Below are 23,074 nucleotides of genomic sequence, written 5' to 3' on the forward strand. Positions count from 1 at the left end.
TCTATGTATGGAACTTCTACCGATGAGTCTGTCTTGACCCTGAGCTCCTCAAGAATTTCCTGCAGCCTTTGGACTTCTTGCTCATGTTCAACCTTTAGTTGCTCATATACTTCCAACGAAACTAGCTTTTCGGAGGTTGCTGAGTTAACCCCCTCCAGAATTGTAGTCTGGGCCTGTTCATACTGTTTTTTCAACTTCTCGCACTCTGCTTGTAAGGAGTCGTAGAGAAGAACTGGAATAAAATCCTGGCTTCCTGAAGATTCCTCTTCATTTGTTTCTTTCGCAATTTCCTGTTGGAGTTCAGCCAAGGCTGCTATGCTATCTGCCTCTCGAAGTCTCACTGCCATCAACTCTTCTTTATTCTTGCAGTCCATCTCAGCCATTTCCCGTTTACTTTCATTTAACTGAGTGAGTAGTCCCTTATTTTGGGCTGAGAGATATTGCACCTTCTCATGTAGACCCTTGCACTCCTTCTCTGCTTGACATAGCTGATTACCGCTGATTTGGTTCTGCGTTTCAAGTTCCAACATCCTTTGCTTAGCTTCTTTCAGTTTCGCCCCTATAAGCTCCTCTTGCAACATGGCCACATTATTCTCATCAGGTAAAGAAGCGTTTCTCTTTTCCATGTCCAAGATTTGTTTCTGCATCTCCTTAAGAGCACCCTGTGATTCAACTTCTCTTAACTTTGCCTGCACTAGCTCCGTCTCTAATTGCAGAACAAAATCCTCAGTGCAGCGTGATTTGCCCTTCTGCTGTATCTCTAGATCATGCAAATATTCTAACCCCTGAACATCATCAGGGAGATGTGATCGGTAATTGGTCACGATGGCTCTATGGTCGCTCTCTGCTTGAGCCAGTAGGTTCTGTTGTCTTTCCAGACTCTCCCATTCGGTGTCATAGAACTTTTTCATTGTTTTCATCTCTTGTACGAGGCGGTAACTTAATTGTTCTAATTGTTGTTGTACTTTGAAATAGCGTTGAGTTCGAGCCCGGTGTTCCTCCGTAATGCATATGTCTGTAGCTTGAACAGACTCAGAATTCTCTGTCTTTATGCACGCCATCGATTTTCCAACCTTAGTCTGTGAGTTAATGTTAACCTTGTTTTTCATACATAAGCTGGACTTATCGTCTTCCGGCTCAGAGTCTGAGCTGCTTGTCTGCACCGAGTCCTCACTCGTCATTGCTTGTCGGTAGTGCCATTCCATGTCTATTTTCTTGATCCACTCCCGTCCTAGAAGTGGTGGTCCTCCCTCAGGTAGTACGTACAAATTCATTCTTGGGTGTACTTTACCCCTATCTCTCACCTTGACTCTTATTTTCCCCATGGGGTATACGCGATGCCCCGTGTATGTCTGTAATACGAACTTGGTATTTCTTAAGGGTATGTGAGAGAATAGTCGGTGGTAGTCCTTTTGGTTGATGACTGATACAGCTGATCCCGTGTCCAGCTCCATTCGTACTTGGACTCCAGCTATTTTTAGTGTGACCCAGATCGTCTGTAGATCAGTTACTTTACCCACATTGTGGATTCTCAGACTATCCAACTCCTGGCTGTTTGGGTCTGAGTCTGAATTTTGTTCGTCTGAACTCTTTTCAGCCACCTGATGCACCTTGTTGTACTTTTCTTGTGGTGGTGGCTTCCTTTGTTTGTTGGTCTTCTTTCTGGACCTGCATACCTTCGCGATGTGACCCAGTTTGCCACATTTCCTGCACTCTTGATTCTTAAACCAGCACTGATTCTGGTCGTGCGTTGTCTTTCCACAACGGTAGCATTTGGAAATGCTTGCAGTCATTTGGTCCACCCCGAGTGCCGCCGCCTTTAGCTGCATTTCCGCCGTTCCTTTCACTGCGGCTTCGTGCGATGAAGCTATGAGGACAGCCCTGTCCAGTGTGAGGTCGTTTTCCTCCAGGAGTCGCTTCTGCGTTCCTTCTTTGGCCAAGCCGCATACGAACTTGTCCCGCAGCGCCTCTGTCAAATTCCCTCCAAGCTGGCAGTATTTCGCTAGCTTACGCAGTTCGACTAAGTATTCCGCATTGCTTTCATCTTGCCTCTGGGTTCTGGCGTAAAATTTAAATCGTTCAGCCAGTATCAACGGTGTGGGGTTCAAGTGATCCTTCAGCACTGCTACGATCTCTTCGAAGGTCTGGTCCACTGGTTTAACTGGTGCTATTAGATGTTTCAAAAGCCCGTATGTTTTTGCTCCCATCGAATTTAACAAAGTTATTGCCTTGTCGTATATGGCTACGCAATATATTCCTATGCGTTCCCCATACGTGGCCCTGTCTTCTATTTCAGCATTAAAATCATTAATATTTCCTCGCTTAGGCATCTTCTTCTCTTTTCGAGTACAGTACAAGTATTACTTTACTTATTATTAATTTTCTTCTCTCTTCTTGAGAACACCACAAGTATTGCTGTACTTATACTTATTTTCCCTCTCTTCTTGAGAACACACCAGCCTTTCTGAAAAATCTTATTACTTTCCTGAAATTCTTAATAATTTCCAAGATGGCGGTTTCCCGCTTCTTCCTTCTTCTTCAGCGGTTTCCCCGCGAAAAATGGCGGCTTTCCCGCGCTTCTCGCTCTCCCCGCCCACTTCGATGGCGGTTTTCCCGCGCTTCTCGGCGCTCTCCGCCCACTTCAATGGCGGTTATCACCCGTTCCCCGACGCTGACTTTCAGGCCGAGTGCGGGCCTTATCAGCGGATGCGATCGATGGCCCGGCTGCGCCTCGCACTTGAAAGCGGCCCCCGGCCTCTGGCTCACCCGCTCGCGCAGCTCTTGCTCGCTCCCTCCCGGGCTCTGGCTTACCCGCTCGCGCGTTTCACCGCGGCTCTTATCAGGGATTGCGATCGCCCTGTCTTTGCAGCCAACGCTGCGGCTTACCCACGAGGTTATGGAGGCTTCAGGGTCCTAATGCCTGTCGCTTCCAGCCTGTCGGTTCCAGACTGGTGAGGATTGAAACCTCTCTTCAACGTCCTGTCTTCGGACGAAGCCGCCGTGGAACAACTGCCGCAGGGTTCGAATCCTGACTCGTCGCCAATGTTAAGTCTGTGGGTTGTATTATAAATAATCACAGACTCCACTGTTAACAAAATAAAACACGTCTTTACTATTCAGAGGCTCGGGCGATTCTGCCCTAGTTAACGTATCACAACCCTTATATACTGGTGTGGTCACTATCGGTATTACAGTATACATGAGCCAATAGATAGTGCCACCCTAAAGTAGTGCTCTTAAAGGCGAACGGTTACATTCTATAGTTCCCTTAAAGGTAAACGGTTACATACACAACAAAGGCCATCCCCACGCCTCCACTACTCGCTTTCAAACAGCCGCCTAACCTCAAACAGACCATCGTTCGCAGCAAATTACCCAGCTTTCAGGAGAACAGCGACCACGACACCACACAACCCTGCCACAGCAACCTCTGCAAGACATGCCAGATCATCAACACAGATACCATCATCACACATGAGGACATCACCCACCAGGTACATGGTACATACTCATGTGACTCGGCCAACGTTGTCTACCTCATACGTTGCAGGAAAGGATGCCCCGGAGCATGGTACATCGGCGAGACCATGCAGACACTGTGACAACGGATGAACGGACACCGCGCAACAATCACCAGGCAGGAGTGTTCCCTCCCAGTCGGGGAACACTTCAGCAGTCAAGGACATTCAGGCCTAGAAATTCACTAGCCTTAGCGCCGCTTTTGAGGCGCTAGAGGGACTAGCGCCAGAGTTATGGCCAGTTGAAAAATTCCCTGGGGCCCTAAAGCGGCGTTGCACCGGTAGCGCTGCGCCGGCACCGATGACGTCATCGGTGTGCGCAGCGTCCCGGTTGCCATGCCGACGGGCCCCAGCGCCAAAATTCAGTTGCGGCCGCCTCGCCCGTGGCAGCCGCAACTAAGACTCTGGCAACAGAGTCCAACGTGTGTTTGCGCCGGCGCATTAAAGGCCCCACGGTGGCCGGCCGCTTTCCCGCCGGCCGCCTGCCCGCAGCTCCCTCCCCGGACTTCTCCCCCCCCCCCCCCCCCCGGAACAGATGCAAGCCCGGCACTTGTCCGAGGTGCCGGGCTCATTTTTAAACAGATTTGCGCGGGCCGCGGCCGGGTGCAGGCAGCTCCTCCTTAACGGAAGGAGGAGGCCTGCACTTCCCCAGCCTGCCGCACCGCATCGGGTGCCGCAGCGCCGGAATTGCGGCGCTAAACGGCAGTTAGCGCCCTTTTCCAGGCGCTAAGACCCTTCAGTAGCGCCGGCAGCCGTTTGGGCGCGGCGCTACTGAATTTTTGGCGCGCGCAGGGGGACTTAGCGCCGGCACTAACTTCCGGCGCTAAAGCCCTGGCTAAGCCAAAACCCAATTTCTAGGCCTTAGCCTCCGATCTTCGGGTAAGCATTCTCCAAGGCGGCCTTCGAGACACACGACAACGCAAAATAGTCGAGCAGAAACTGATAGCCAAGTTCCGCACCCATGAGGACGGCCTCAACCGAGATCTTGGGTTCATGTCACGCTACATGTAACCCCACCTGACGCAGGGTCATCCAGACTCGAGTCGACATTGGCTTGTTCTCTCTACACAGATGCGGCCGGACCTGCTGTGATCTCCAGCCAAAAAAAATGTTTTTTGTCTGTATTTTTGTTTTTCATACAGACCCCAGCATCTGCAATATTTGACCCCTTGTGACCCCACCTCATTGTTCTTTGATGTAATGTTTCCCTGACTGACCTGTTTGGACACCATTCACACCTTTGACTGCTGTGATTATCTCTCTGCCGAGGTGTGATAAATGGCAGTTGGAAAGGTTACCTGTAAACATCTGACATGATTCTCTGACTATATAAGCTGTGTCTTTATGCATTTCTCCACTTCACCTGAAGAAGGAGCAGCGCTCCGAAAGCTTGTGATTTCAAATAAAGCTGTTGGACTATAACCTGGTGTTGTGTGACTTCTTACTCAAGAAATATATCCAACTCTTTCTTGAATATATTTAATGAACTGGCCTCCACCGCCCTCTGTGGCAGAGAATTCCACAGGTTCACCACTCTCTGGGTGAAGAAATTCCTCCTCATTTCAGTCCTAAATGGCTTACCCCTTATCCTTAGACTATGACCCCTGGTTCTGGACTCCCCGGCCATCAGAAACATCCTTTCTGCATCTAGTCTGTCCAGGCCTGACAGAATTTTATAGGTTTCGATGAGATCCCCTCTCAATCTTCTAAACTCCAGTGAGTATAAGCCCAATTGACACAATCTCTCCTCAATATGACATCAAGATTGCAAGCAGTCTGGTTCAGCCTCAGACAGATGCTAGGAAGAGGGATGGAGTCGATGGCTAGGGATCAGAGTTTGTGGCGGGGATCGAAGACAATGGCTTCGGACTTCCCAATATTTAATTGGGGAAAATTTCTGCTCATCCAGTACTGGATGTCTGACAAGTTAGAGACAGTGGAGGGGTCGAGAGAAGAGCTGGTGAGGTAGAGCTGAGTGTCGTCAGTGTACATGTGGGAACTGACACTGTTTTTGGATGATGTCGCTGAGGGGCATCATGTAGATGAGAAATAGGAGGGGGCCAAGGATAGATGCTTGGGGGACACCAGAGGTAACAATGTGGGAGCAGGAAGAGAAGCCTTTGCAGGTAATTTTCTGGCTACGATTAGATAGAAAGAACCAGGTGAGTGCAGTCCCACCCAGCTGGATGACGGTGGAGAGGCGTTTGAAGGAGGATGGAGTGGTCAACCATGTCAAAGGCTGCAGACAGGTCGAGAAGGATGAGGAGGGATAGTTTACCATTGTCACAGTCACATAGGAAGTCACTTGTGACTTTGATAAGAGCCGTTTCGATCCTGTGGCAGGGGTGGAGACCTAATTGGAGGGATTCAAACATGGAATTGTGGGAAAGATGGGCACGGATTTGGGAGGTGACAACACGTTCAAGGACTTTGGAGAGGAAAGGGAGGTTGGAGATGGGGCGGTAGTTTACAAGGATGGAGGGTACAAGGGGTTCTTTTTGAGGAGAGGGGTGATGACGGAAGATTTGGAGAGGAGGACGGTACCTGAGGAGAGAGAACCGTTAACAATATCAACTAACATAGGAGCCAGAAAAGCAAGTTGGGTGGTCAGCAGTTTAGTGGTAATGGGGGTCTCATGGACAAGATGAGCGCGGAGAGGTCATGAGGGGAGATCAGAGATAAACTAGAGAAAGATGTGAGTTCAGGACTAGGGCCGGCAGCAACCATAGAGGAAATTTGGCCCGGTGGGCTAGGGGAAGAAAGGGAAGTGGCAGAGGTAACTGATCGAATGGTCTCAATCATAGGGACAAAGACATCCATGAGCTCCTCGCATTTATTGTTGGAGGTGAGGGTGGAGAAAACAAGGGAGAGTGGTTTAAGAAGATGATTTGCAGTAGAGAAAAGAAGCTAGGGTTATCTTTGCATTCCAGAATGATCCTGGAATATTGAACAGTTTTGGCAGACAAGAGCAGGACACAATAATGCTTTATGTGGTCCAGCCAGATCTGGCGGTGAATGGCTAAACCAGTTGTTCGCCATATCCGCTCAAGTCTGCGTCTCTTGGACTTAAGAGAGTGAAGATGAGGGCAGTACCAGGGGGAATGGCCAGGGTGAGAGAAAGTAATTGTTTTAATGGGGACTAGGGCATCAAAGGAAGTGGGGAAGGTGTGGTTGAGCAGATCAGTAGCTGCAGAAATGTTATGGAGGATGGAGGGCCAAAGGCTGGAAAGTTGGGATTTCGTAAGTGCAGTTATAAGTGAGTTGGGAGAGAGTTTTTTCCTGGGGTGGACACAGAAGGAAGTAGAGTTGGGGGGCGGGGGGGGCGATGGAGAGCGATACAAGGAAGTGGTCAGAGATGGCCTTATCTGCGATTGACACGATGGGAGTAGCGAGGTCATGAGAGATGGCAAGATCAAGGGGGTGGCCCTGAATATGGGTTGGGGAGTTTACATGGAGGGAGAGATTAAGGGAGGATAGGAGGCTCGTGAACTCAGAGGAGAGAGAGCATGATGTATTGAGATGGAGGTTGAAATTACCGAGAATGAGAAGTCGCTCAGTGCAGAGGCTGAGGGAGGAAAGTAGTGAAGATCTCGGTGTTAAAATGTTTATGGTACTTGGTACGAGAATTTTAAATGAGAGGTAAGAGGGGTGGAACAAGGTGAGATGCTCAATGGAGGAGAAAGTGCCGGAGGAGTAGGTGGACAGACCACGGTGTGATTTGGTGATGAGAGCCACACCACTACCGTGACGGTCTGGGTGGGGCAAGTGGTGGAAGGTATAGCCAGGTGGGGAGGCTTCATTTAGGGTTAAGGTGTCATCACCCCTCAGTCAGGTTTATGTTAAAGTCATGATGTCGATGCAATTATCCACGATAAGCTCATGGATGGCAAGGGCCTTATTCACAAGTGAACGGACATTCTGGAGGGAGATGCGGAGAGGGTCGGTGATGGCTGCCCCACTGCCAGAGTCCACAGGGTTAGTGCTGGGAGGGATGAGTTGGATGGGGAGGAGATTGACAAAATGAGCCCCCAGCAGGCGCGCTGGGCAGGAAGATCGGCGAGAGAGTAAGATGGGACAGTTGGGGCTGCTGCTCGTGAGGAGGCAGCGACGAGTGCCTCGATGGGCCCTTCGGAGGATGCCAGGAGAGGCACAGAGGGAAGCTGTAGGCTTATCTAAGAGGGAGTCAAGTCTGGGACAGCGGCAGGAGAGTTGGAAGGTCGAAGAGTAATGAAGAGTTGGGGTAGGGATTTGGGAGGGCAGAGTACCCGAGAGAGGAGAAATGAAAGGAGGCATGATGACAGGAGAGAGTGGTCAAGGAGGGATAGAGAGAGAAGAGAAAGGGGTGGCGGGGAGAAAGTGGAAATAGAAGTGATCGGCTTGGGTCCAGGACGAATTTATATCCCACAGTCATTTACGTCTGGGTCCTTGGTTTAAAGCCAGCCCAGATTAATGGGCAAATGTCTCCTCAGCCTTGTTATGTAAAATGAGTATGGATATTCTTAACCCAGTTTCTAGGGGGAATGGATCGACAGGAAAATCTACCCTTGATTTGGCCCAGTCGGCAGATCTGTGTTGTAGTACATACTGATCTGAGTCTGAATGACACCCAGATGCAGCGACACTAATGCTCTGCACATCCATGTCTCGATACGTGCTCCCCAGCTGCTAATTTCTATTACAAAAGCAAAATACTGCGGATGCTGGAAACCTGAAATAAAAGCAGAAAATGCTGGAAATACTCAACGTGTCAGGCAGCATCTGTGGAGAGAGAAACAGAGTTGATGGTTGGGATTTTACTTACCCCGGCAGGTCTGGTGCGGCCGGTGTCGGTGGCGGGTCGCGGCCCCGCTACTGGCTCCAACCCACTGCCTAAAATGAATTTACGTTGATAGGGCTTGTTAAGCCCACCCAGCGCATTTCCCGGCCCAATTAGAGGAAGTGGGTCTGGTGATGTCATTCATGACGCGTCATCAGCTGGTTTCCTTAAAGGGGCCATGGCCACATTACATTTGAAGTTTAACCTAACATAGTGCTGTCAGTGTTCTACAGCACTGAAGTGCTGCAAACACTGACAATCACTGCACAGAGGCTCTCTCATGACTCCTTCCATATGCTTATGGAGGGAGTCATAGCACGCAGGGAGGTCCTCTTCCCTTCCCATGGACGGAAGAGACCTCCCCAGGAGACCAAAACAGCCTGGTTGCACATTGCACAGGAGGACACAAGCAGGGTTATGGTCAGGAGGATCTGGGTGCAGCGGCACAAACATTTTAATGATCTCATAACGTTATTACAAAGCCACACCCAACCTCATCCTGCTGTGCCACTCATCACATCCCCATCACTTTGCCTTCCCTACCCTACACCTGCACATCCTTACTCACACCAACATACCTTGCACCTCCACCCATCCCTCTCTATCTATATTATCACTTCCCCATCTCACTAGCCACCCCTCACACTCATCCTAGTGCAATCATACCAACTAACAACACACAAGTGTAGCTACTTGGGTGTTTTATCCAATGTTTATGTAAAGTTTCTATTAATGTGCTGTCAAATATTGAAATCTTTATTTTCAACACGTCATTCTTGGACAGATCCGTGTGCACCTTTGGAAGTGGCTTAGTGAGTTGCAGTGAATGGTGAGACATAACGGTACCCAGCCCCCCGCCCCCCCCTGCAATGGTGATGAGTGTGAAAGGAATGGCTTGGTCATTTTAGATATGCTTTATGGTGTTGGTGTAGGGTGGTACAACCTGGTGCATCATGTGACAGCCAGGGTGTACAGCGTAAAGTTAAGTAAATCTGGCCTTGGTGAGGCCATCCCTGGCTTCCCGGGCAGCAATGTGCTCAGGTGCTGATGCCCTCTGTCCTGTGCAGCATCAGGTGATTGTGGAGAAGCTGGTGTACCTGGTGCTGCAGGTGTTGGGGCTCATCATGGTCCGATTTTGAGGACCAAGGTGAGACAGTATAAATGGCACCCATGCTGATGGAATAGATGGCAGGTGAAGTACAGATGACAGAAGTGATCTGTCAATGATGAGAGAGGTAATGAGGTGAGACTGGATGGAGACTTGTGGAAAGACTTGCAGCATACTGAATCTGTTGTGGAAATGCAGTGAGGAACAGCTTGTTGCTGAGGAAAGTGATTTCTGTCAGGTGGAAGCTTTTACTGTACATTTGAAGTTGTCAAGTAATCAGCTGGAGCAATGGCCACTGAACTCTCACCTCAGGTCATGTGGTCACTAAACAGCGTGGTTCCCTTGGCCATGAAGTTAAGGTTAAAAATTAAGGTAAAAAAGCCTGTTAAGGGTCTGGTAAGTACATTATAAATAGTATAATTGGGTCACCCGCCGCTGTCTGTTGGGTCTGCTCAGTGCTGACAGACCCGACATTGGGAAAGGCACTTTGCGGCAGGTTGTCAGCAGGTTCCTGAACCGCTATCAATAAAAAACTTTCCCACCCAACCCGCCACCAATCCTGCCCGCTGACATCCCAGAAAATTCCAGCCAATCAGAACTGGAAAAGTTAGAGATATAACAGGTTTTAAGCAAGTACAGAGGCAGGGAAAGGCGGGAGGGGAGGAAAGAATAAAAGGGAAGGTCTGTGATAGGGTGGAAGGCAGGAGAGATTAAATAACGAAAGGAATAATGGTGCAAGGTGAAAGGAGGTGGTAATGGGACAAGTAAAGAAACAAAAGATGGGTCTAGAGGAGGTGTAAATGGGAATCAACATTGAGTTTAACAGGTTCAGATCATAACCTCTGCCCCCATTTTTTTGGATGGCAGCTGTTACTGATGATTCTGATATTCCCATTTACACCTCCTCTAGATATCAGTTCTCAACATCTGTGGTACAGTAGACTGGCGTTATATTGCTGCCGGCATGAACTGAAAGTGGTGTGAAGAGATCTCCCACCACTTGGTTTTTGTGCACTTGGGTGTTATACTATTATTTCTTGTGTGTATACTCAGGAAACACACTCTACATCTACATGAAACTGGCAGCAGAACTACACCGTAACCATCCTATGTAAAATGAGTTTGAGTGGCCCTCTCCCTATCTCTGTAACCTGCTTCCGCCATACAACCTTTAGAGAACTCTGCGTTCCTCCAATTCTGGCTTCTTGTGCAGCCCCGATTTCCTTCGCCCCACAATTGGCAGCTATACCTTCAGTTGTCTAGGTCCTTAGCTCTGGGATTCCCTCCCTAAACTGTTCCACCTCTCTACCTCTCTCCCCTCCTTTAAGATGCTCCATAAAACCTACCTCTTTGACCAAGCTTTTGGTCACTTGTCCTAATGTATTCTTATTGGCTTGTGTCAATTTTTGTCTGACTACACTCCTGCGAGGTGCCTTGGGACATTTTACTATATTAAAGGTGCTTTATAAATGCAAGTTGTTATTGTTTGTTGTTGAGTCAATCTGAGCATAATTCTTGGCTGACAGACCAAAAGCTGCCCATAACTCAACAAAAATTCCAATCTCATTCAGAGAGATCATTGGAGTGGTTGGTGTGTAAAATATAGAGAGGAATGGTGCTTTTTGGAGTATATTTCTCTTCTCAGGGTAAAGCACATAGTTGGAACAGAACAGAGTGGCCTAGAAATTCAGTGGGCTGCGCCACCAGTTAGCGCCCAAAGAGGGCACTCAGTGGCTTTAGCGCCACTGGCCACACCTCCTGCGATATTTAGCGGGGCGCTAATGGCGGCATTAGCCTGTAGCGCTGCGCCGCCACCGATGACATCATCGGTGTGCGCAGCGCCCCGCTCCCGCCCCGATCACCATATTTGGTCGCGCCCGCCTCTTTAACGCCGGTCGCAAATCGCGACCGGTTCACAGGGCCTACCTGTGGCGGTAGTGGCGCAAGTTAAGGTGGATGTGCTGGGCGGCCGCTTTTTCGGCGGCCGCCTGCCAGCACCTCCGTCCCCGGCCTCCTAACCACCCCCCCCCCGCGACAGTGCCGGCTGTTTCCCGAGAGCCCAGCACTTCTCCTTGGTGCCGGGCTCATTTGCCGGCACTCGCGAGCGGGGATCGCGCTGTTGCAGGCACCTCCCCCTTAACAGTGGGAGAAAGGCCTGCAGTACCGCAGCCTGCCGTGCCGCAGCGTGTGGCGCTTTGGCCCTTAGCGCGGCGATATTCAGGGTGAGCGCCCCAAGCGGGGCGCGGGGAGCCTCGAGTAGCGGCCCGCTTCCGTTTGGGGTGCAGAATCTGAATATCGGGATGCCGCAAGTGGCTCCGCTCGCAGCGGTAATTCCGGCGCCCAGGCGAGCTTGGCGCCCCAAACGGCGCCCAACTGAATTTCTAGGCCAGTAAGTTTTACTTTACGTATGCCTATGCTACTTAACTTGGGATTGCTTGATGCTGACATTTGTTACCAAAGAGGGAATGTACTCCATTCACCAGCAATGATTTTTCTAAACTTCGTGATAAAAAAAAAGTTTTAAAAAATAATGAATTTGAAAGTAAAGGACAGCATCACATACGATGGTTGAGATAATCAACAGGGCTGACAGACAGATGTTCTGGTCCTCAGATTTTCTGGTCCTTAGATGTTCTTGTTAGATTAATTTGTCCTTCTCCAGGTTCAGCTGCTGATTGTCCTTCCTATTGCAGGATTATTCAAGTGAACGCTTGAGGAAAACGAATGAACTGCTGCGAGGAATCAAATTACTTAAACTCTATGCTTGGGAGCAAATCTTCCATAAAAGCGTGGAAGAGACTCGACACAAGGAGCTAAGGAGTCTCAAATCCTTTGCCCTCTACACCTCCATATCTAGTAAGAATCAATTTACATTTCATTTTAAAAGGTGCAATATCAGTATGATGTTTGCTTATTTTAAGTTTTCTTGCTCTTACTCATCAAACTTGATTGAAACTGCTTCTTTATTATTTACACTTCATAAAACCTGGATAAGATAAGTCATGCAACCAAAACAGGACTGCTTTTTTAAAAAGGTCCTCTTGGGTAGCAAACTACAGGAAGCATTTCATAATCAGGTTTAATTATGAAAATGTATATCCCCCTTCTCTTTACTGGAGATTACATGGTTGGGAAATCGTTCTTTCTGTAATTATTGAAAGGCCCTTCAGTTTAGATATGATGTGAATATTGTGACCCAGAACAGACTTCTGGAAGGTCTTAAGGAAGAAACTAATCTCACTGCTCCTTTCATAAAGAAAATAAGGATGTCAAAGTTAATTGTATGTATCTTTCTTATACATTAACATGTCACCAGTAAAGAAATTGTGAAGCATATGAAGTTGGAGCAAGACCCCTTTTGACGTTTCACACTTTGTCCCAGTATCTGATCAACTCTGTAAAAAACTTGTAGGTCCATAGTGATTCATTTTTATGATATTCCTTAGTTGCACATCATGACTGAAAATAACTTGTTGCGTTACAAAAGTTCAAATATTTTTAAATGAAGTTTGTCGCATCACACCTATTCTCTCCTATTAATAGCAGTCATAATAAATAAACATAAGTTGTTTTTGAGTGAGTGGCTTAGCAATGGGGAGTTTCTTGCCGATAGATCCCTGGTTGTCATGGTGCTCTGGTTCAGTGGCCATAAACACTGACTTACATAGGGAGCAGGACTGAGACACAATTTTGCTGATTGGTTGCAATCTCAAACTAGTGCCTTTTAAAAATGCAGCAAAGAACAATCACAAACTGGCTTCAAGTGCTACCGAAGGAAAGCAATGAAACCAAATCATCTTGGACAGAGCCCCCGTGACAGTGTATGACATCCACCCTACATTAATGGCCCAGAAATTCGGGTCGGAGGCTTCCCGCGGATGCAAGCCTCCGACCTGCACTTACACAGTGCGCCGGCCGTTGAGCTGTGGGCCCACGTGGGATTCCGATCCTGGGCCTGCTCCAACTGCTGGCGCGCAGTGCTTGCGTATCCCAGGGGCGCAGTTAGTTCAATGATTCCCCTGGGATCATGTGGGCCAAGGAGAGCCAATGGTAGCAGGGAAATGCCCATTCATAAAATTGACAGGAAGAGCTGTCAAAACTATAAATACTATAAGCCCCAAAACATCACTAAAACTTCAAATAAATTTGGGAAAAAAATCACATTTTTAAAATAACTATAAATTACATAAAATAACTATTTTAAACAATAATTTAAATTTTTGAAAAAAATAATTACATTTTCTAATGGGGCTAAAAATAAACTTACCTTTCTTTAAAGTATTTAAAAATAATAAACCTGTGGAAAAATGTTTTAATTTTAATTAATTCACCACTTACCTTGTTAAAAGCAGGCCTTGCGCCTGCTTTTTACATGTGTAACTGCTGGAGACTTACCCTCCCGGAGAACCCTGCAAAGAAAACGGAAGTTCCAGGCGCATCTCCAGCGCATGCGTTCGACCTCTGAACCCCTTCCTTTAAGGGAACGGAAGTTCCGGTTTCCCGCGCATGCGCCGTGCATGCACGAAAGTAGCACTTCCGTTGGGCCTACGGGTGAGTACCCCGTGCGTACTCAGCCGTGGAGACCCGAATTTCTGGGCCATTGTTTCTTAATTAAAAACAGAAAATGTTGGAAATACATAGCAGGTAAGTCAGCATCAGTAAGGAGAAAAGACCAGTTAATGTTTTGAGTGTGTACCCGTCTAACTTGCACTCCAGATCAGAGTTTTTGAGTTGGAGTGCAAGTTAGAGACACTCCAACACATAAGGGAGGGGGATGGAATTTTTTGGATAGATTTCTCCAGAGAACAGTCACAGCTTAGAGGAAAGTATAGGTGCAGGAAGAGGCAAGTGTGACTGTTAATCAGCAGGATAAGGGAAACCAACGGGAGATAGTGAAGGAGGTTCCACAGACACTGGTCCTATCCAACAGATACAATGTACTTGCTAGCTGTAAGGATAAGGATGCAGGCAGCGTGTTGGACAGCCAGAATGCTAATCATGGCACCGTGGAGCAGGAGTTGGTCCCGGGTGGTGGAAGAGCAGAGTAGAAAGGTTGTAGTCATAGGGGATTCGATAATTAGGGGGCTAGATAGCGTCCTCTGTAGTAGTGAACGAGAGTCCAGAAGGGTGTGTTGCCTACCTGGTGCAAAGGTGAAGGATATCTCGGAGCAACTGGAGAGGACCTTGGAAAGGGAGGGGGAAGATCCAGTTGTCCTGGTCCACGTTGGGACCAATGACATAGGGAAGAAAGTAAGGAGGTCCTGCTAAAGGAATATCAGAAGTTAGGAACTAAATTAAAAAAACAGCACCTTGTGGGTGGTAATCTTAAAAGTGAATGAGTGGCCAAAAGACTGGTGTGGGAAGGAGGGGTTCCATTTCATGGGACATTGGCATCAGTAGTGGGGCAGGAAGGAGCTCTACCGTTGGGACGGGGTCCACCTGAACTGGAGTGGGACCAGTGTCCTAGCAGAAAGGATAAATAGGCCTGTTGATCGGACATTAAACTAGTAAGATGGGGGGAGGGTTCTGGTGAAAATAACATAAGTCTGAAGATAAAAGAAATAGGAGATGAGAGTAAAGATCAGACCAAGGTAAGAAACAAGGGTAACATAAACGGTTAGGGAACAAATATAGTTATAAAACAAGTACAAAAGGACTGTTAAAAATAAAGTAAAAGTAACAACTATTAAAGACGAATTAAACTGCCTGTACAGCAATATACACAGCATCCAAAATAAAACAGACGAACTGGAGGCAATAATCCATAGCAAGGAATCAGATGTAGTAGGAATAATTGAAACATGGCTACATAAAAAACAGGACTGCCAACTAAATATTGCAGGTTATAATATAATCATATAGGATAGGAAAGGAAGAAGGTGGGGTTGCTATACTAATCAGCGATAACAGAAAGGCAGTAGTAAAAAGGGAGATAACTAACTGAAAGATAGAATTGGAATCCATATGGATTGAAATAAAAATTAAGAAGGGATTGATCACGCTAATAAGGCTATACGGCAGACCATCTAATAGTGGAAATTGGTGGAGGAAGAAATATGTAAGCAAATATGTAAAATGAGTAAAGGACATAGAGTAATAATCATGGGATATTTTAACTACCCCCAAATAAACTGGCAAGAAGAGGTAGCAAAAGGGGTACAGGGAATGGAGTTTTTACAATGAGGCAAAAATTCCGATCCTTACGGGTGTGTACGTGCTGTGTACTCACCCGTAGGGACATTGGAAATGCCGGTTTCATGCATGCACTGCGCATGCGCTGGAAACCGGCATTTCCAATCTCTCAAGAAAGCTCTTGAGAGATCCTCCGGCTGCCCTGAAGCAGGGCCTCTGCGGATGGAGAGTTCCGTTTTTTGGAGACCCTCCGCCCACAGAAAACACTTACAATTCCTGCTTTTACCAGGATGAGTTGAAAAAAGTTTAAAAAAAAAAAATTTTCACTGATTTATCATTTAAAAATACTTTAAAGAAAGGTAAATTTATTTTTAGCCCCGTTAAAAACTTTAATTTTTTTTTTTCAAAAATGTAAATTTTTGTTTAAAATAGTTAATTTATGTAATTTCAAGTCATTTAAAAAATGTGTTTTTTTTAAAATTTATTTAAAGTTTTACTATGTTTTGGGGGTGATCTCCATTCATATATTTGACAGGTCTTCCTGTCAAATGTATGAATGGAGATTCCCTTCTCTGATTGGCTCCCCATGGCCCATGTGATCCCAGGGATGCTGCGAACCGCCTGCGCCTCTGGGATACGTAGGCCCTGCGCACCGGCAGTTTGGAGAGGCCCAGGAACGGAACTCTATGCCTCCCGGGAGTCCTCCGGTCTTGGCGCAGATTTTTCCAGACCTGCAGGAGGCCTGCGATCGAATTTCTGGGCCGTTAACGTGTGTAGGACTACTTTCTTACCCCGTATGTAAAAAGCCCAACAAGAGAGAGAGCACTGCTGGATCTAGTAATGGAAAATGAACCAGAGCAGATAAGAGAAGTGATGACAACATAATGTTTGAGTTATAAAAATTGCGAATGGAACGAGGGAGAATAAACTGGAAAATTTTACTGTCAAACAAAGAAATAGAACAGCAGTGGGAAACATTTAAAATGGTGATCAACAGAGTCCAGAAGAAATAGATCCCACTAAAAAGCAAGAATAAACTAGCCATTAATGACACATCGTGGATAAATAAAGAAATAAGGGAAAAATTGAAACTAAAGAAAAAGGCATCCACTAAGTACATAGACAACAAAGGAGCGGATGACAAAAGGGAATACGAAATGGTTAGAAAAGAGGTTCAAAAAATTAGGAAGGCGACGAGAAATTACAAAATTTAATTATTGAGGAATATAAAAAGAAATAGTAAAGTATACTGCAGACACATAAATAACAAAAGGAAAATCAGGATTGGGATAGTGCCACTAAGGGACTATCCCAATCCTGATAAACTCACAGATAATGACAGCAAAATGGCAGAAATTTTAAATAATTACTTTGCCTCAGTATTTACCAGGAAGACTAGCATGGTGGGCATGACATTAGAAGAAGAGATCAAAGAAGATATAAAGACATTTAAGATAGAAAAGCAGGAGATAATTGATAAATTAATCAAACTTAGGAAAGATAAAAACCCAGGTCCGGATGGATTGCATCCATGCATATTAAAAGAAGTTAGGGAAGAGATAGCAGTGCCACATTGCATATATTTAAAAATCCATTAGAAAAGGGAGAAGGACTGGCAGACAGGTAATGTGATTCCTACAATTAAAATGGGAGATTGAACAATTCCAGGGAACTGAAGACCAATTAGCTTAATGCAGTGGTAGGAAAGATAATGGAATCCTTACTCAAAGATGTAATATAAAAACATCTGGAAACTGAAAATATGATAGTCAGCACAGATGTCAAAAGGGAATGTCATGCTTGACCAACCAAATTGAATTTTTGAAGAAGTATCAGAAAGGGTAGACAAGAGTAATGCAGTAGGCATAATATATTTGGATTTCCAAAAGGCCTTCAATAAGTTACCACATAGTAGGTTCATGACTAAGGTCAGAACATGTGGAGTCAGGGGACAAGTCGCAGAATGGATAGCAAACTGGCTACAAAACAGAAACCGAGAGTAAGGGTGAAAGGTAGTTACTCAGACTGCCAAAAGGTGGGAAGTGGTGCTCCACAAGAGTCAGTGCTGAGACCACTGTTGTTCACTATTTACTTAAATGCAAGTACAATTTCAAAATTTATGGACAACATTGGGGGGGTATAGTTAATACAGAGGAGGACTGCTACAAAATAAACAAATACATTAAGGGGTAAAAATTGGGTAGCACCCTCTTTCTTCACCGGGGCGCTAATTTTAGCGCACCGATAAAGTTAGCGCCCCCGCAGCCGGTTTTCCCAGGTAGCATCCCGAGAGGGAGGAGGGGCACTACTGTAAGCGCCCCGCATCCCTCTTGGGGCTCTGCGAGCCAATATCACGGTGTTATGTCGTGCTGCGGTACTGCAGGCCTTCCTCCCCTTATTAAAGGGGAGGGGCCTGGCACCGCGCCTCCCAACGCCCAACTGGGCCACTAGGGATCGGGAGTGCCGGCAAACAAGCCCGGCACTCAAGAGGAGTGCCGGGCTCACGGAAAGCAGCGGGGGGGCTCCACAGGGGCCAGGAACAGCAACGGGGCAGGTGCTGGCAGGCGGCTAGCAACAAAAATGGCCGGCCGCCACCTCCCCTTTAACTAGCGGCACCCCGGCCGCAGGTAGGCCCCCCTGACACCAGCGGACATAGCGTCCGGCGGTAAGTCGGGGTGGCACCACCCAATATTACAGCTGGGGCGCGATTGGGGTGCTATGTGCGCTAACGGTTACCGCCACCGCTAACCTCCTGCTGAATTTCACGGGAGGCGTTAGCGACACCACGGCCAGGTGCTAGTTGATTTGCGCCCTCTTAGGGCACTAACGGGAGGCGCAAATCAACCGGATTTAGCCCCCTAATAAACTTGCAGAATGGGCATGTAATTGGCGAATTAACTTCAATACAGGTAAGTGGGAGATGATACATTTTGGTAGGAAGAATAAGGAGGCCACATACTCCTTGGAAAATGTGTCTAAATGGGGTAGAGGAGCAGAGGGATCTGGGGCTACAGATACACAAATCACTAAGGGGGAGAAATTGGGTTGCGCCTGTTATGTTCATTAATAAATAGACATTGATATTATGAACAGCTAGCTTCTGCTTAGTCAATTATTCAGTACACGTTCTCTAGGTACAGCATCTGTAGAGATTCAGCATGTGTGCTTCTGTGTGCAGGCTTCCATCTTGACTACTGCCCTGTGGGTAGCCTAGTGCATCATGGGTAGTGTAGTCTTAAACACATACAACTACATACACAGCAATACAGCTCAATAGCTCTAAAGCTCCACCTAGTGTACTATTCTAGAATGACATGTTATTGATCATTACATCCCCCTTTCTTTGAGGTTAAACAAAATCAATGTCAATCAACTTACAAGAAAAACGATAAAGATGATATCAGTAAAACTTTTGCTAGTGCTCTATAAACATAAACATTTTCACAACAGTCAACACATTTTCAAAGCTTTACTTTATACTCAAAGATTAAGTCTATCAGGCTTTTTTACTACACATGTGGATCTTCTTAGCACGGGTAAATCTGATGTGTTTGCATGAGATTGTTCTGGTGGTGATTGACAAGATTCAGTTGCGGCATTGTCATCAATCTGTTCTTGGATAGTTTCTTGTGTTTTCAGGAGGGAACGATGGTTCCTCCTGAGAATCTGTCCTTCCTCAGTTCTAAGAGTGTATGACCTTCCTTCCTCAAGAACTGTAGCTTTCCTGTTCCATGCATCTGGATCCTCAATCCTGACAACATCATCCCTTGTCAATGGCTTTAGAGTTTTGGATGACTTGTCATAGTATGATTTCTGTTTCAGCTTTAACAGTTGAAGTCTCTGTCTCAGTTCCTTACTTTGCTGTTCTTTTGCACAGCAGGGTAGCGTGGTGCACAACTTGCGACCCATTAGTAGTTCAGCAGGTGAAGAACCACAGTCTAAAGGTGAGGCTCGGTAGCTCAGCAGGGCGAGATAAGGATCAGACTTGCTTTCTGTCGCTTTCTTCAGTAGCTGCTTGAGAACTTGAACACCTTTCTCTGCCTTACCATTTGACTGAGCATACAAAGGACTGGATGTGATGTGCTGAAAGTCATACTGTGCTGCAAACTGTTGCCACTCCTTACAGTTGAAGCACGGACCATTGTCGCTAATGGCAATCCTGGGAATTCCATGTCTGGCGAAGATGAATTTCACATGCATTATGACACTGCTTGCTGTGGTGCTTGAGAGCAGCGCCATCTCAGGATAGTTAGAATAGTAGTCAATCACTATTAGATATTCTTTACCATTTAAATGAAAAAGGTCCATACCAACCTTTTGCCAAGGTGCTGTTGGTATGTCAGCTACTATCATTGGTTCCTTTGCTTGTTTGTTTTGGTGTTTCTGACATGTCTCACATTTGCCTATCATGTTCTCAATGTCCTTATTTATGCCAGGCCAATAAACAGTGTCTCTTGCTCTCCTTTTGCATTTTTCAATTCCGAGGTGTCCCTCATGAATCCTTTTGAGCATGTCTTGACGTAGAGCCTGTGGAATGACTATTCTGTTCTGTTTTAGTAATAGTCCACTTGCGACACTCAATTCTGACCTTATGTGAAAGTATTTTGGACAGGAACCTTTTGGCCAATCATGATGAATGTTTTCTATTACTGTTTCTAACACTGTATCTTTTACTGTTTCTTCTGCTATTTGCTTTGATTTTGTGTCTGACACGGGCAGTGCAGCAGTGACCATACTCACATGAACATCCACATCTTATTCAGTAGAGCTCACATGACTCATTGTGGGTGCTCGGGATAGTGCATCTGCTAAAACTATGTATTTGCCTGGTGTGTAGATCAGTTCAAAGTCATATCTTTGCAGCTTCATCATGAGTCGTTGAATCCTTGGAGACATCTCATTCAGGTTCTTTTTTATGATGGCAACCAGTGGGCTGTGGTCTGTCTCAACTGTGAAGGTGGGAAGTCCATATATGTAGCCATGAAACTTTTCTAGTCCAACTACCAAGCCTAGACATTCCTTTTCAATCTGGGCGTATCGACACTCAGAATCAGTCATAGACCTGGAGGCATAGGCAACAGGCTTCCAATCTTCACCCTCTGCTTGTAGCAAGACCGCGCCGAGGCCATCTTTTGATGCATCCGTTGACACTTTGATTCTCTTTGTTGGGTCAAAGAAAGTGAGTACAGGTGTGGTTGTCAGCACTGTTTTGAGGTTCATCCACTCTTGTTCATGTTTTTCTGTCCATGCGAACTCATTTGTTTTATGTAGCAGGTTTCGCAGACAGGTTGTCTTGGCTGACAAGTTAGGAATGAACTTTCCAATGAAGTTTATCATCCCCATGATGCGTAGCACTCCTTTTTTATCAGTGGGTCGGGGCATGTTGAGTATGGCGTTTACTTTTTCCATATCTGGCTCTATTCCTTTACCAGATAGATTATCTCCTAGGAAAGTGACTTCCTGGACGCCAAACTGACACTTGGCTTTGTTGAGCTTCAGTCCATTCCGGCGTATGCTCTGTAGCACTTTAGTCAGTCTCTCATTGTGTTCTTTCAGTGTGGAGCCCCAGATGATGATGTCATCAAAATAGACCCGAACTCCTTCCAGACCTTCAATTATGTGTTCCATCGCTCTATGAAAGATTTCAGATGCAGATATTATCCCGAAAGGCATTCTGAGGAAACAATACCTGCCAAATGATGTGTTGAAGGTACAGTATTTGGTGCTCTTTTCATCCAGTTTTAGTTGCCAAAATCCTTGTGAGGCATCGAGCTTTGTAAAGTATCTGGCACCTGACATTTCACTGGTGATTTCTTCTCACTTGGGAATCTGGTAGTGTTCACGTTTTATGTTTGCATTTACGTCCTTTAGATCCATGCATATTCTTAGATCATTGTTCTTTTTCTTCACACATACCATGGAGTTAACCCAGTCTGTTGGCTCTTCGACTTTCCTGATGACTCCTAGTGTGGTCATTCTGTCCAGTTCTTTCTTGAGCCGGTCACGCAGGGGTGCTGGAACTTTTCGTGGAGCATGTACCACTGGCTGAGCATCCTCCTTTAGCTGGATCTTGTATGTGAATGGTACAACTCCAAATCCTTTGAACACATCCTGGAAATTACTCACTGCAGAATCCACTGAGTCATCTGGTCTGTTTATGGCACAGTTTATACGGTAGACTCTCTTGACCAGTTCTAAATCCTCACAAGCTTTGTCACCCAGTAGTGAATCAAGTCCTTCAGCCACAACAGAAAACATGAGATGATGCACTTTGTCTTTGACTGTCACTTTAAGTCTGCATACACCTAAGCTATCTATTTTCTGTCCATTATAGTCCTTCAGTAGTCCTGACTTTTTCTGTATTTTGGGCTTTTCTTTCATGTTTTTAATGTCACTCATACTGATTAAGTTTGCTTTTGCCCCAGTGTCCAGTTTCAATGTAACTAATGCTCCATTTACCTGCAGTGGGATCATCCATTTGTCCTCATTTACTGCATTGACGTTATGTTCAGCATTGTCCATATCTGAGGGCTGCACATTTTCTGTATCATTTTTGACATTGTCACATGACACCATTCGTACAAAAAATGTCTCACTGAAATCAGTGTCCTCAATCACATTAACTCGGACTTGTTGCCCTTTCTTTGTTTTTACTTTTGAAAAGCATTGTTTGGCAAAGTGATTCTTTCCATGACATTTTGTGCACATTTTTCCAAACGCTGGGCATTGTTTTAACTGGTGTTTGTAACCACAACGTTTACAATTAAAAATTCCTTCCTCTGATTGCTTTTCATTTCTGTTCTGCCCATGTTGCTTCCCCTTGTAGAACACAGCACCGACAGCAGTACTTACTACAATCGCATCATTATTGATTTCACTGAAAGTCTTCGCGTGCTGTCAAGCTAGCTCACTGGCTTGGCATATATTCACAGCATTTTCCAATGTTAGTTCGGTTTCTCTCAACAGACGTTCCCTGACTTTTTTTATCATGAATACCAAACACAATCTGGTCACGAATCATGGATGCTTTCAGCTCAGAGAAATTACATGTCTGTGCTTTCAGTTTCAGATCGGTCACAAAGCTACCAAAAGTCTCATTTTGCCGTTGTGTCCTCGAACGGAACACGTATCTTTCATAGGTTTCATTCTTTTTGGGGGAACAATGTGTATCAAATTTCTTTAGCACATCGTCTAAATTTTCTCTGTTCTCCTCTGGATTAAATACAAATGTATTAAATACCTCTATCGCCTGTGGGCCTGCAACCGTGAGCAGCAATGCTACTTTCCTTGCATCTGGCTTCGCACCGAACCCGATGGCAGCAATGTAGATTTCGAATTGTTGTTTGAAAGTCCGCCAATTGTAGTTGACATTTCCCGTGAGATTCAAAAACTCCGGTGACTTCAAATTCTCCATGTCGCGTTTCACAATTTTTTAGTAGATCTTCACCAATCCTGGTACCATGTTATGTTCATTAATAAATAGACATTCTTATTATGAAC

At 46.0% G+C, this 23,074-nt stretch overlaps 1 protein-coding gene across 6 annotated transcripts in view; it reads left to right on the plus strand.

Annotated features, from left to right (window-relative positions):
* The window catches only part of abcc8 (ATP-binding cassette, sub-family C (CFTR/MRP), member 8), a 581,396-nt gene that overhangs the window by 390,412 nt on the left and 167,910 nt on the right, over nt 1–23,074 (plus strand). For all 6 annotated transcript variants that reach the window (XM_086007823.1, XM_086007824.1, XM_086007822.1 and 3 more), the window contains one exon: nt 12,136–12,298. In XM_086007823.1, coding sequence (XP_085863949.1) covers nt 12,136–12,298 — 163 coding nt within the window. The remainder of the gene's footprint in view (nt 1–12,135; nt 12,299–23,074) is intronic.

Source organism: Somniosus microcephalus, chromosome 15, assembly GCF_052327205.1.
Source record: "Somniosus microcephalus isolate GS21.2 chromosome 15, FLI_Smic_1.0, whole genome shotgun sequence".
NCBI classification, from domain to species: Eukaryota; Metazoa; Chordata; class Chondrichthyes; order Squaliformes; family Somniosidae; genus Somniosus; species Somniosus microcephalus.